Genomic DNA, 14,771 nt, shown 5'->3' on the forward strand with positions numbered 1-14,771 from the left:
CGACGTGGTTGGGCTGCTTCGATCTGATCTTGGTTCGTCTGGGTGGTACCTGCAATTTTGCCCCACTCCGGAGGACTGGAGAGGGAGGAGTGAAGAGGTGAGAGTGATTGTTACTGGGGAGAATAGTGAGGGGGCGAGAAGAGCTGCTATCTTGCCTGAACCGGCAAGGAGGGGGACGACGGGGGCAAGCTGGGGGGAGAATTACCCAAAGCCCAGGTTAGCAAATTGTTGGTTCTTCTGCTGTGCCCGCCACTTACTTCTCCTGCTAAAACTGAACGTAGGTGGAGGGTATGGATTGGAGGGGCGAGGTGAGGGGGGCGGGGGGCGGGAGGGAGGTAAAGGGGGAGTAGCTTTGGAGAGAGACTCACAGGTCTCCCGCCACTTCTCAGCTTTTTTTCGGAAGTTGAGAGTCCTCCAGGCTGGCCGACAGAAGACCTGGGAGGAGGGGTTGAGCGACAGTCTTAAATAGCCCAAGGAGGCAGGCTGGAGTGTGAAACTTCTGTTCTTGGCAATCCAGAACCCACTCCGCCTGGGGGAAGGCTGGGAACTCACCTGCTTGTTTTTATTTTTCCCAGAAGGTCTGTGTTGTCTCCTTGAGCTTATAATAACAGTGCAAGCACAGGGTGGCCTGCTCTCAAAGTCAAGGCTAGAAGTCTCTTCTCTTGTTCTCCCCCCCACCCCTTCTCTCCCATCTATAACCTGCTTTACAAAAAAAAAAAAATTATAATAATGTCCTTTCCTGGATTAGGTAGACAAAGGTCTATTAGCCGAGAGCTGCGCCATGGGCAGGGCCTGACAGGTGTGTTATGTCAAGAGAGACAGGTGCAAATTTCCTCTGTGTCTGTGTGTGTCTGTACAGTTCCAGACCTCAGGGTGTGCTCCAGGGTTGCGGAGGTTTATGGGTTTATGGTTGCCTTGGTTAATAGGATTGTCCGGGCTCATGGGAACTGCGCTGTTGTTATGTTTTGAGCCCTGCCATGTGAGTTCTTTGGTTGGGGGTGGAGGACAAGTTGGTATGTGTTTGTTTATTTTTCTTAAGGATGTTGGCAGGCTGCTGCTGAGGCTGTGTCTCGGGCTCCTGTCTGCCAGGCAGCTGAAAGTACCCCCACTTCAGGCAGCAGGTGGAGGGAGATTGACTTTCCCTTCGCTTCCCTCTGGTTTACGCCTATTTCCCAGGTCTTTGGGGCCATTCGGGGGGAGTAGTGAGAGCGTTGTGTGTGTGTGTGTGTGTGTGTGTGTGTGTGTATGTTTTGGACATCCATGGGTGGTGTGTGTAACTGCCAAGAATACCAAAGTCAGTTTGAAAGTGTTACTGTTTTTAAAGCTTATCTTCTTTAGCGTGCTTTCTCCCTGCCCAGAAGGAATAGGTATGTGCATAAACTCTTTCAGGTCGTATGTTAAATACTCTCATAAAGTAGAATGAGCCTGTCATTGTACCAGACATGTGCCAGATGTCCTAGTTATTACTTTGATGGAGAAGGAAAATCTCAAGTATGTGAGAGGTAACTGTGCTTTTCTATTTGATGCAAGATGTAGGCAGTCAGTTCTCTGAAGTTTCTTGCAAGAACTTCTGAGCATTTTCAAAATGAAATGGGCTGTGGGTGGTGAAGAGGAAAAAGGGGAGTAATTTGGTTAACCTGTCCATGTGCTACAACATGGACCTGTTTCTGCAATAGTAAAATAGATGAAAGTAAGGACTGTGGCTTCATGTGTGAGGGAAGCTATTGAGAATTCAGTGTAAGTACTGTATATGGATTCTCAAAATCTGACCTTTTAATTTTTTTTCTTTAAACAGGCTACTTCTTGAGTTGCATAGAAATAGATTAGATGGTGAATGGTTTTTGTTGGTTGGTTTGGTGGCTTGGGTGATCATCCTTGTTTCATGAAAATGAGATAGTATGGGTCATTTTATTCTTTTGACTTAAACATCCAAGTTCTTCCTAATACTTTCTTTGGATGCTTTTGAAGTTCTTTCATAACTAAAATGTCATCTATGGATATGTCATTTGCTTTATTTTTAATAAGGGTTATCTGTGCTTGGCACTTATTGATATTTTTATATGTCCATTGTGCAGAATTCTATTTAGGTTAATCACCAAGACCTTGTGGGGAAAAAGTCATGCATACCTAACATGCATCTTTGTTCTCACTTTATTCATTCCCTTGCATCTTTCCTCTATAAGTAGCACTTACAATCTTAAAACATAACCTAGCTGCCAGGCGTACTCTTTATTTGTTCAAAGTGAAATAGGCCTTTTTTCATGAATTTCTTAGAGGCATTGTTTTGCATTTGCAACTGTAAATTTAAGGAATATTTAGGTTCAAGATTAACAAAAGATTATAAAATGTTACTGATTTTATAATATGAAGATGGATTGTGCATGATATATTATTACTGGGTTCTAATTAAGTATCTGTATAAATTGGAAAGGACATATACATAAGGAATTTCTAAAACCTTATTGCCTGGTGTATTCCAAAACTTCAAAGGGCATTTAGAGTATTTCAATTCTCTTGAGAAAAAAAATAAATGTAAGTGTTTCTTCTTGAAGTTATTTCTCACTCTCTTTTATTCACTAATTTGGTGACTTATTACTTTTTAATATTTTAGGTATGTCTCAGAAAATGTTCTGTATTCATCTTGCAGGTGAAAAATGTATGAAATTTTTGATAGAATGGAGGAATTTAAGATAGAATGGTTCTGATTTGAGATCTCTATTATCATAGGAAAATTTAAACCTGATATAAGATTTTGACAATACAATGTTAGTTAATTTAAGTATTAACTAATGTCAAGTGGGTTCTTCACAGTAAACATCAAAGGCTTTCTTAGCCTGATAGTGAGCAGAAACATCTCCAAAGGAAAAGTTGCTAATTAGCAGAAATGAACTCTTAAATGCAGTGAAGGGGACAGCTTGGTAAGGAGCAGGGGTGGGCGAGTACCTAAATCAAATCATCTGATTTTCCCCCTTGAATTACTGATTTCCAGATGGATTTACAAGGTTCTTTGTTAGTGTTATTCCACTTGCAGTTTCACAAGTGGCTTGACCCAAGTAGATCAGAGGCCCACTCAAAGGTTGTTTTCTAAAAGAAGTAAAGTGTAGGCTTGAGCAATTTCTTCAAATCATTTTATCAACAGATAGTCTAAATAATCCAAGCAGGAAACCATGCCAACCTTACCCTTCCCCTTCTCATGAAAGATTTGACTGAACTATTTGAGTAATAATCATAGTGATCACTTCTTTGTCTAGAATCTGGACTCCAGATCGAGGCATAAAAGTTGCATCCCCTTCCCCAAATAACTTCTTTATTAAAGCAGAACACTTCAGCACTTTCTACTTCACACTGCAGTGTTCCTTTGAAATGCTTCCCTGAAAATTCTTTTCTACTAACGTTGTCATCAGCTTCCCTAGGATTCTCCATGTTAAATTATCTGACATTCTTCAGATAATTCAGATTTTAATGAAGAATCTTTTGGAGTAGTTAAAATCTGACTTGATCATAGTTGAACGTTCTTATCTTTTTCTGGGAGGAATCTGCTAATGTTAAGATACCCTTCGTATAGGAATTATTAAAGTGTTTATGTAGTTAGATGCCAAGTGGTACAACACAATATTTAATAATACAAATATTCTATGTAGATTTTCAAATTAATTACAGAGGAGTTTACAGGAATAGAATATGTGTATCCAATCGATAATACATTTGGGTTCAAATGCTACGTCAGTATTTTTCTGCATACTTGCTGATATTGATGTTCACCAGTGCTGATCAAAAGGTTCATATTGCTGGGTTAAACTCAAAATTAATATAAAAATTAAAATATAATAAGAATCAGTAATAATTGTAGTTGAAACATATGGCTTAGTACATATATTGAGAAATAAAGGAATTTTTAAAAATCTTAATGGACAGGATGATATCAGTGGTAAATTAATTCCATAGCATTCTCTAAATTCTGAATTGGGAAATCATGGAAGCACCTTTGAAAGTGTTTTCAAGTGATTTAATTTACATTATAGTCACTTAACAATGCATTTTCTTATGTGGTAAAATATTCATATATATATATATATATATATATATATATATATATATATATATATCTGGTTTGTGAAACATGATGCTAATAAAGTACTACAGTCAACCAGTTATAATTATTTAATCTTGCCTATAGCCTTCATGGGTTATAATCCCAATGTGTATGACTACTATACCTTTATTTCTGAGTTTAGGTCAAAGCTATACATAGAGATCTATTTATTCACGCCTACTAATATAATGCCTTGTCTTGCTGGATTATATAATTTTTCCTAGTTTTCTCATTTGTTTTGTCCTGATTGTTATGTCTCAGCTGTACATTTTACAATAAAACCTAAAAGTATTTAAATTTACTTAGCCCCAAACAGAAACAAATCATTATTTAATCCAAGAATGCTGACCAGTTGAGAGAAAATTGCAAAAATCAGTTTCGTTTGGTGAATTTGAAAGAAGCTACAGGATATTTTCTTCTTAAAAGACCCAACAAGCATGTTTAATTAACATGTATTCTCCACTGAAGATGAGAATATGATTTCTTTCCACCTTAGGAAGAGCACAGCGTTCCCCTTGGCTCAGGCATGAGGTAGGGATGCAGCTGTTGATACCTAGGCTAGATGAGAGGAAGTGCAGTTGACGCAGAGGTAAATGGCAGCTGGGAAGGGAAGGATGGCTGGGGATGACCTTGTGCTCATCTCTTACACCAGCATGTTGTTTCTGAGCCTCTGTTGCAGAGATGCTCTTCCTGTAACAAGGATGGGTAGGGGGAAAACCCAGACTGGATGTTAAGAGGAACAGGGGAAGAAAATACTGCAGAAAGTTTGTTCAACATTTTGATTGGTGATCTGTGTGCTTTTCAGGTGATATTAAAGAGAAAATGATTTGCACCCAAAAAGACAAGAGGTAAAATTTTTAAAGAATGGCAATAAACTCTGTTTTTGAAAAGCTGATCTACACACACAAAGTCCTCCTCGCAAAGACATCCCACCTCAATATGCAAGTCTTTCTGAGCTTTAAAATAATTCATCTTTTTTCTTGTTTGTCTCCATCTCCCCTTTTTTCTTTCTCTCACCTGACAGCTGCACCTGATTTATCAGATCTAACATGTTAGTGAAATATTTGCCATTGCATTTTTGTATTCCTGAAACCAATTTCATTTATTAATGTGTGAGGCGCCACAATCATCTTGAATTCAATTTTGAACCCTATATATTGAAGTTATCAAGATCTGTTTCCATTCCAAGTTCAGGAAATTTTATCCCGAGGCACACAAAAAAGTATTTTAGCCTCAAGCATACAAAAAAACATACAAAAAAGCATCATGTTGCTTTCTTGACACTCTGATACAGCCTATATTTAAATGTTTTATCTTCATATAAAAACTGAGAACAAGGGCTACATGATGAAATCTTTGTCGCTTAAAAAAATACACATTGCCATCTAAGCATTGAGCATTTTCTTGATTTTTACAGGTTATTTCATGCTGAAATTATGCCTATTTGCATGGATAGTCATTCTTTAAAACTAGCCACAGATGCAGTCCTAGGGAGCACGTAGATGTTTTTACAGGTGAACCGAAAGAGATGGGAGCTGTTCCAAACACTCTGCACGCTGCCTTTGGCAATAGACCCTGTTATTGTGAAGATGTGCTCTGTTAAGCAAACGTGAAGTTTAATATTAGATAAACCCTGTGTGAAAAAAATATTTTCATTTTCTTCATAAAACGTTCATTGTAAGCAAAAAGATGCGACATCTTAACGTTTATACAAAATTTGGGGTTAGCATCACTGGTTAATGTCACAAAAAATGTCAAGTGCCTTTTGTAAGATGCAAGTGCCTTTTTATATTGTGTTCCCAAGGAACAATGGAAGTTCATATGCAGAGACGGTATTTCCCTTTCTCACATATATAATTGATGTTATTTTCTTTCTTCTTTACATATCTTCCTTCAGTCTTTTTTTTCCCCCTGTGTTTTTCTCATCCTTTAATTTGGCACAAGAAATAAGATTCACAAATGGTGTATGTTAAAGAGCTTCTTTAGGCATTTGAAGTCTTATTTTGACAGATTATAGAAAAAAAACTAGCACTGAAGATGTATTTATCCTTGCCTAACTCAATTTATTGTTCCACATATTGATTTCTAAAATGTGACAATGTCCTTCTTCTGCACTGAGTCCAACTTTATAATAATTGAAGTCATCAAAACGACATCATGAAAATTCATAAATATTCTCATACTTACCTTAAAATCCAGCAACAGATACTGTCTTCAAATGTGATTTTAGTAATGAAAAGCACATATCTGTGCTAAATAAGCAGACTTGTAAAACGAGTATTTGTGCACTTATTTCCATGCTAAATTGGCCATTTATGTTGGAAAGATGCTGATGGGAGTGTTCTCCTCCCTATTTCACATATGACAAAAATGTTTTAAAATTCAGTAATAAAGGGTGTGTGTGAAATATTTGCATTTTTAGGGTCACTTTTTCCCTTAATAGCGTTAAAGCCACAATAATTTTATAGCAGAAATGGAATTTTTCATCCAAATTTCACGCATCCTCAAAATTTAACCTTATTTCTTAAGTGTAGACCACTTTTATCTTCTTTTGTAATATGAATCTCAATGCCCAAAATTTAATCAATTGGTTGTCAGAGGCTGTGTTCTTATAATCTACTGTTTCTTCTGAAGATAAACAGTATCATTTTAGGCATTTGTGAAAGAGAATCATATTACTGGTGCTTAAGCAGTTTTTGCTTTTTTTTTTTTTAATCTTAATCCATCTTAAACCAGTGGAGCAGAAATATTTAAAAATGTTTCATTTCAAGCAGAGTGCATAATAAATTGCAATAATTGTAATGTGCCATAAATCCCAGAGCCTATGCATTTTGCATTTGATTCAGGATTGAGGTCAGGAAATTTGGAGAAATTTAAAGAAAATGATTCATCAGTCCTTTTGTTCTGTTGGCCAGGGTCCCAGGATTCTTGAGCTGTGCCCAGCTGACGAGCTTTTGAAGATGGCACAATAACTGTCCAGTGATGCCTGACCATGACAGCACAGCCCTCTTAAGCCGGCAAACCAAGAGGAGAAGAGTTGACATTGGAGTGAAAAGGACGGTAGGGACAGCATCTGCATTTTTTGCTAAGGCAAGAGCAACGTTTTTTAGTGCCATGAATCCCCAAGGTTCCGAGCAGGATGTTGAGTATTCAGTGGTGCAGCATGCAGATGGGGAAAAGTCAAATGTACTCCGCAAGCTGCTGAAGAGGGCGAACTCATATGAAGATGCCATGATGCCTTTTCCAGGAGCAACCATAATTTCCCAGCTGTTGAAAAATAACATGAACAAAAATGGTGGCACGGAGCCCAGTTTCCAAGCCAGCGGTCTCTCTAGTACAGGCTCCGAAGTACATCAGGAGGATATATGCAGCAACTCTTCAAGAGACAGCCCCCCAGAGTGTCTTTCCCCTTTTGGCAGGCCTACTATGAGCCAGTTTGATGTGGATCGCTTATGTGATGAGCACCTGAGAGCAAAGCGCGCCCGGGTTGAGAATATAATCCGGGGTATGAGCCATTCCCCAAGTGTGGCATTACGGGGCAATGAAAATGAAAGAGATATGGCCCCGCAGTCTGTGAGTCCCCGAGAAAGTTACCGAGAAAACAAACGCAAGCAGAAGCTGCCCCAGCAGCAGCAACAGAGTTTCCAGCAGCTGGTTTCAGCCCGCAAAGAACAGAAGCGAGAGGAGCGCCGACAGCTGAAACAGCAGCTGGAGGACATGCAGAAACAGCTGCGCCAGCTGCAGGAAAAGTTCTACCAGATCTATGACAGCACTGATTCTGAAAATGATGAAGATGGTAACCTGTCTGAAGACAGCATGCGCTCGGAGATCCTGGATGCCAGGGCCCAGGACTCCGTGGGGAGGTCAGACAATGAGATGTGCGAGCTGGACCCCGGGCAGTTCATCGACCGAGCCCGGGCCCTGATCCGGGAGCAGGAAATGGCCGAAAACAAGCCGAAGCGAGAAGGCAACAACAAAGAAAGAGACCACGGGCCAAACTCCTTACAACCCGAAGGCAAACATTTGGCCGAGACCTTGAAACAGGAACTGAACACTGCCATGTCGCAAGTTGTGGACACTGTGGTCAAAGTCTTCTCGGCCAAACCCTCTCGCCAGGTTCCTCAGGTCTTTCCGCCGCTCCAGATCCCCCAGGCCAGATTTGCAGTCAACGGGGAGAACCACAATTTCCACACCGCCAACCAGCGCCTGCAGTGCTTTGGCGATGTCATCATTCCGAACCCCCTGGACACCTTTGGCAATGTGCAGATGCCCAGTTCCACAGACCAGACAGAAGCACTGCCCCTGGTGGTCCGCAAAAACTCATCTGACCAGTCTGCCTCCGGCCCCCCAGCCGGCGGTCACCACCAGCCCCTGCACCAGTCGCCTCTGTCGGCCACCGCAGGCTTTACCACGTCCACCTTCCGCCACCCCTTTCCCCTCCCCTTGATGGCCTACCCGTTTCAGAGTCCATTAGGTGCTCCCTCCGGCTCCTTCTCGGGAAAAGACAGAGCCTCTCCTGAATCCTTAGACTTAACTAGGGAGACCACGAGTCTGAGGACCAAGATGTCATCCCACCACCTGAGCCACCATCCTTGTTCACCAGCACATCCACCCAGCACTGCAGAAGGGCTCTCCTTGTCTCTCATCAAATCCGAGTGTGGCGATCTTCAAGACATGTCCGAAATCTCACCTTATTCGGGAAGTGCAATATCCTTTCATTTGCCCCCAAGGAAAACAAGCCCAAACCAAAAAGGCTTCCCAGAAGGTCAGGTTTACACATTATTTAGAATGATGTAGATTACTATCTTCTTAAGAATGCAGTCTTTCCTCTTCTTCAGAGTACTAGGCTTTTATCAACACGCGTGTAGCACTTCTGGTTGCACAAAAGCTTCACAGGAAACCAACATTTTTGTAACTTTCACAAGTTGTTAATTGCCCCAAAGTGGTAGTATTTAATTTGTGCTTTTGCAGCAGTGTTTTTTCTGCTGTTTCTTCCCTTGTTATCTTCTTATCCTTTTTTTTTTCCCCAAGAGTAGATTTAGAGGTGGAAAAAAAAAAAAAGATCTCATTGTAATATTGAATTTTATCAGATTTTATTTTAATGTAGTAAGTTTCATAGCAGAGTAAAGAGAGAAAAATCAGTTTTCAGATCCCTAAGACTCCATAAGAAGAATTCTCCCTTTAGTTATCTATAAGGCCCCTGGTCTGTTTAAAGAAGGCCTGATTAAGTCTTATGAGGAACAGTCTACTGATGGGAGGCTGCAGTGGGAGAAAGATGGTTGTGGACAGGGAGTTAGAGTCTCTCCTTATTCTTTAAGTGGGGTGTGGTTTTTTGTTTGTTTTAAAGGAAATATACAGGTACTGATTTATTCAGACGGTATCCATCTCTCTCCCGTTCACCCAAGGTCTGTTCTTTGGGTCTGGTGCAGCTGCCTCTATGCATGATTAACCTCTGTTCAGCCATACACAGAAATCTTTTGTCCTAACATACACAAAGCAAATTATTTTGGAAAGCGAGAGAGCACAATTAAATATAAAACTCAGCCGTATTCGACTTTAAAAATGCCTCTTTTTATGTCTCTTTTATATTTTGAACCTGACTTTTATGTAGAGATGCCAGTTATATTTTTTTATTAGACCTGTCCTGAACTCTAGCTATTTTTAACTCACGATTTTTTTCTCTGTAAATTGGTCCTTTCAGTAAATTTTTAAAAATCTTGTGGTTGTTGATGTTTTGGGGGAGTAGAATAGTAGCACCGGGGGGCAACTAGAGACATATTTCTTTTATATAAATTGCCAGATGGATATAAAATTTAGCAATTAAATTGGCTGTTGCTAAATTGAGGGTTTTGAGCAATCGTCTTGATGACTAGAGATTGACATTTTCATATCTAACCCTACTCCAGAGGCTGCCATGTAAGTGCAAAGTCCCAGCTATGGTGGAAATGTGTTTTCCTTGATATGAAGGTCATCCTTCCAGCCAGCTCAGGATAACAGAGAAGATTTCTGATAAGGTGAATGTGAGCCACAAGTATGAGACACACTTGGGTAGTTAAGCACAGAGTCTCTTTCCATAGAGAGGAAGAAGAGAATAATGTCTTGAGAGAAAGATTTGAGGACTTAAGATGTAAATAGAAATCGAGTCTTGGTTTGGTTAATGATTTAACTTCTAACTTTCAGAGATCTAAAGCTTAATCCACCAGTCATGAATCAAAGCTGTGCCAGGCACCATGCCTTACACATCATAAGCAGGCAATAAACATTGGTCAAATTGGAATATAGCTGTTGGTGATGAGAAAGGCAAAGTACATAGACACAGACCTTGAATGGTTTTTTTTTACCCTCTGCAGGAGAGCATCTTCTGGGGTTCATACCAGGCTCATGTCCAGGGCTAGGCCCCATTGCTCCTCAGAGATCCCTTACTTCATTTTGAAGCCAGTTGTAGTGATGGTGGGTTGTTTCTCTCACTTGTGTGCGTGTGTGCGCACACACACACAGGAAAGGGACGTGCCCATTTGGTTGAATATTTGAAGCCAGGTTTCAAAGTCTTGTAAGGCCATACTAAACTCTTTAACTCAAGATTCCAGTTTCTGGGTTTTTTTGTTTGTTGTTTTTTTTTTTTAGACTTGTCACCGTATCCAGATAATTATGCCTGTGCTTTTTTTTTTTTTTTAAATAAGTTGGGTCTTCTAAGAAAAAAATCTTTAGATTGCTCTAAGTGTTGGCTATGCTCCCTGTCTCACCCTCTCTAAATCCCCTGAGGAATTTTGAGGATTTGAATAGAAAGAACTTCCTTTTCTTTCTATACATATCAAAGACTTTAAGAAAATTTAGTGGCTTCTTCTTCAGAGGAATAACTTCACTGCTCTCTTACCATAGAAGATTCTGCTCAACAGCGACGGTTTGGAAACGCCTGTATTCATATGAAATGTTAGTTGCTTACACCTGGAGCTGTTTATTTTGTGTAGCTAAATAATTTTGGCCTCTTGCTGCAATGAATGATTACATTTCCCATATGCTGGCCTTCCAGCCTCTGTTTCTTTCTCTTTTCCCTTCTGTGATCTTGCCCTTTTAGCCGTTTATCTCTTTGCTATATTATTTCTCAGGAAGAAGATAGGCAAGCATCCTTTTCTAGAGTTCACACAGTTCTGAAGCCAGTGAGGATGTGAGTGTTTGCTGAGAGGCTGGGTCTGCTTTTCTCCTGTCTCCATCCTTGTACGGCGATGAGTTCTGCCCTTGACTTACCTGATGGTGTCTAGGCAAAATTCTCAAGCTTTTAGTTTAAAGAAATCTCTGGGAACCACAGCAAGTCATCTTACTTCAGTTTAGGTAGACAAGGCCATATGTGAACCTGTTATGCAGTTACTCTTAGAAAAGATCAATAGAAATGAGGAGAAATGGGATGAAATGGTACCTTCATGATTGTCATTATTATTTTGATTTTTAGTCCGTGTCTTTCCAAACTGTAATGAATAATTGAATTCTTAAGGAACAATTCTTTCCCACTGCAAAAGACATCATCTGTTTCCCTGAACAAAGTAGCCAAGATAAGAACTATTAAGAACACCAGCTTGTCGGATAAATCCATTCTGAGTCCAGCACATTAGGCATATATGTTCTACATAATAGAGCACACTACCTTGTTATCCCTTCTAATAGAAAGGAACTAGCGAATGTGTGTGCATGGTAAACTGAATGTCAGTGCACCTGCACCAAAAGGTCAGGTCTTGGATATAAAAACTGTGTTCAGTATCTTTGCAAATGAATCTATTTAATCAAATATTGAATTTTATTCAAATTCCAAAAGAAACAGCCAGCCAATTGTTTTCCCTCCTGATGTTCCTTGTCATTCATCCTCTTTGCATCTCAAGAAAAATAGCCTCGTTCGGGCCTCAAACATTTGCATGCCCCCAATTAAAGCACAAGAGCGGTGTTCTAAGCACTTAAGACATGCAAGGGAGGAAACTGAACCTCTTCTCCGTGACACTCAGCTTTGCCTGTTCGACTTTTAGGGAGAAGGTTAAAAAACACGTGAAGTTCAAAAAGGAAAATGATTTAATGATTTGAAACTAAAATCCATCTAGAAAACCTGAATTAAAAATGAATTTCTAAAATGGGAATTAATCCATAGAAGTTGATCTTTTACATGTTTGGAAGTGGTGTGGGGCCATAGGAATTCTGTTAAGTGTATTAGCTGTAGGGAAACATGTATATTAAAGATTGGAAGACTCTGGATTCCCCATCCCCCTCCCCCCCAATTATGGACTAAGTAAATTTAAAAAATATATATCCATAAACTACACATCCCACCGATTATGTTAAACTTCTTTGTGGAGCAACAACTTGCTCTATCCCTTTTATTAAATGTGAGAGTTTAGATCTTTTCTCCCCTTTTAAGGATTCTAAGGGGGGAAAACTAGAAACATAGCAAATCAGAGCCTAAGGAGCAAGCTGAAATTCTCCGGGTTTCAAAGCGCTTTAGAAATTGTAAGAAAGTGGTCCTGATCCATTTGGTTGGAACTGCAGCATGTAAAACCTCTAGCCACAATTCAGGGTTCAGTTGGGAAAAAAGAATTTTCTTCCTGCAGCCTTCGCAACCTATTATTCTCCCATTTGCCTTTTTGCTGCCTCTGCTGCTTCTCCCGCGGCTGCTGTTTAGGTGAAGTTATATTGTGCTTGGTAAACAGACAACACTTAAATTCTCAGGTTGTTTGAACACCATTTTAGGTTCAGCTGCAGTACCCTACTTCTCTTATCTTTTATATTCCCGAGCAGATGTCTTTCATTAATTTATGGATTTATCATCTTTTTTTTCTTTTTCTTTTCCTTTCCTTTCTGTTTTCTTTTTTTTTTTTTTTTTTACACCTGGCAGCTGTCTCAAGTTTCAGCAGTTATTGTCTATTTTGCATTATACATAGAATTGAATGTCATCTGTCTTCACAAAGCTATGGCTAAGAGAATTGAGGCAAAGCCACATGAGCTGCCGGGACAGATCTTGTTTGCGTTCCATCCCCCCTCAACCCACCCCCCTTTACCTCCTTAATATTTATTTGTGCTCATTTTCTTTCCTGGCCTTGAATGGAGCTTAGCTCGTGTTCAGTACAGCTGTATGTTTACTGAATCTATTCCATCATGAGTCATTGTGCGTGTGTAAGTATCCTGGAAACAGCTAGTGCTTTCTTGGAAGAACAGTTGCTTTTCAGCACAAGCACTTAAAAGGGAAATTAACCAATTGGTCAGTTCAGATTTATTTTGAAGAGAAAAAAAAAGGGTTATCTAACTGTTGGCTTTTAAATCTTTCATTAGCTATTTTTAATAGTTTATTAGAAACATATATTTTATGGGAATTTTATCTTAATTACACGATGAGCAAGAAATAAAGATGTATTCTGTGTTTCATTTCCACTGATTGATTCCAAGTATTTCCAACAGGAAGCATTTTAAAGCAAAAAAACGTACTTGAGAAATTCAAATTAGGATGATTTTTTTCATGAAATAAAAAGCCTCTAAATCCCAACCAAAATACGATGGATACTTTGCTCTGTTTTTTTAAATAAAAAAAGACGAAAACATCTTAGCATAATTTAAAGACACTGAAAGCTTCAGGAAGTTTTGGTGGCTCAATAACTATCTGAGAACCACAGCAAAACAATTCGTTTTGTATGAGACCAAATTTGAAAAGGTTTGGAACTTTTCCCTGATAATAATTAATTGTACTAGGTTGTTTGGATGTAGCCTTCTGAAAGAACAGATTAGAACCCAGATCTGAGGATGTTTGTCAAAGTTTGGACTTGCCTAAAACTCTTATCATGAGGCAATAGGAGACAGCTTGCAACTATTATTTCACTTATCCATTTGGACAGATGGTCCTGAAGTGTGCCGGGCTCCTTTAGTCCCCTCTCTCAGTCTAATGGAGGTTACTGGAGGGCCTTTCAGCCCTTTCCTTGGCACAAGAAGTATGTCAGTCATAAATTATCGTCTTTGTAATCATTAAGGATCTCAAACAAAAACACAAGTTCAGTTAAACTGCTTTGGCTTACAGATAAAACATCAAAATTTCTTTCTTCAGTGTTTATTTTCAGTGAAAACAAAAGGCTCAATATTTAACTTTTCAATTTACAAACTAAGGTGATCATTTTCAAATTGCGTGATATTAATGGGAATGCTAATTGATCAAATTCTCAGCAGAATATTTGGTTAAACCCCCTGTTATAAGCAGTCAAGAACTTATCAATATTAATTCGATTATGCTTCTCTAGGAACTTTCTGGTTTCCCTCTGTTCCTAAGATTGTTCATGCTGTACTTGATGATGGTAGTTTAGAAATGTTCACCTTTCCTAAATATCTGTGTTTATTTGACCTTGCTTCATACGGTGTGAAATTTTTGTTGGGTTTGTTAGCCAAGTGTGTGTGTTTGCTTATGTGTGCGTGTGTGTGTGCGCGCACACCCACACGTGCATATTTTCTTTTCTTTTTTTCCCTTATTTTTTCCCAGACTCACTTTTAAGAGAAAATCCTTAGAGAAGCTTCTAGGAAGGACCCTTAATTGACCTTGTGGGGGACCACATTGATTTTCTCCACGTGCATCTTCATTTCTGATAAATTATAAAGCCATTAATTTGCTGAGGAAATGGCAGGGCCAGGCTGCGGCACAGATGTGACCAGAGCCATCCCAGCT

The 14,771-nt window shown here is 39.4% G+C and overlaps 1 protein-coding gene across 1 annotated transcript in view; it reads left to right on the forward strand.

The window, feature by feature from the left end:
• The first annotated feature begins 7,075 nt into the window (after positions 1-7,075).
• Positions 7,076-14,771, forward strand: part of PROX1 (prospero homeobox 1) — a 40,184-nt gene continuing 32,488 nt past the window's right edge. The window contains exon 1 of the mRNA XM_060088496.1: positions 7,076-8,800. Within this exon, the coding sequence (XP_059944479.1) occupies positions 7,076-8,800 (1,725 nt within the window). The remainder of the gene's footprint in view (positions 8,801-14,771) is intronic.

Source organism: Mesoplodon densirostris, chromosome 2 (genome assembly GCF_025265405.1).
Source record: "Mesoplodon densirostris isolate mMesDen1 chromosome 2, mMesDen1 primary haplotype, whole genome shotgun sequence".
In the NCBI taxonomy this organism is placed as follows: domain Eukaryota; kingdom Metazoa; phylum Chordata; class Mammalia; order Artiodactyla; family Ziphiidae; genus Mesoplodon; species Mesoplodon densirostris.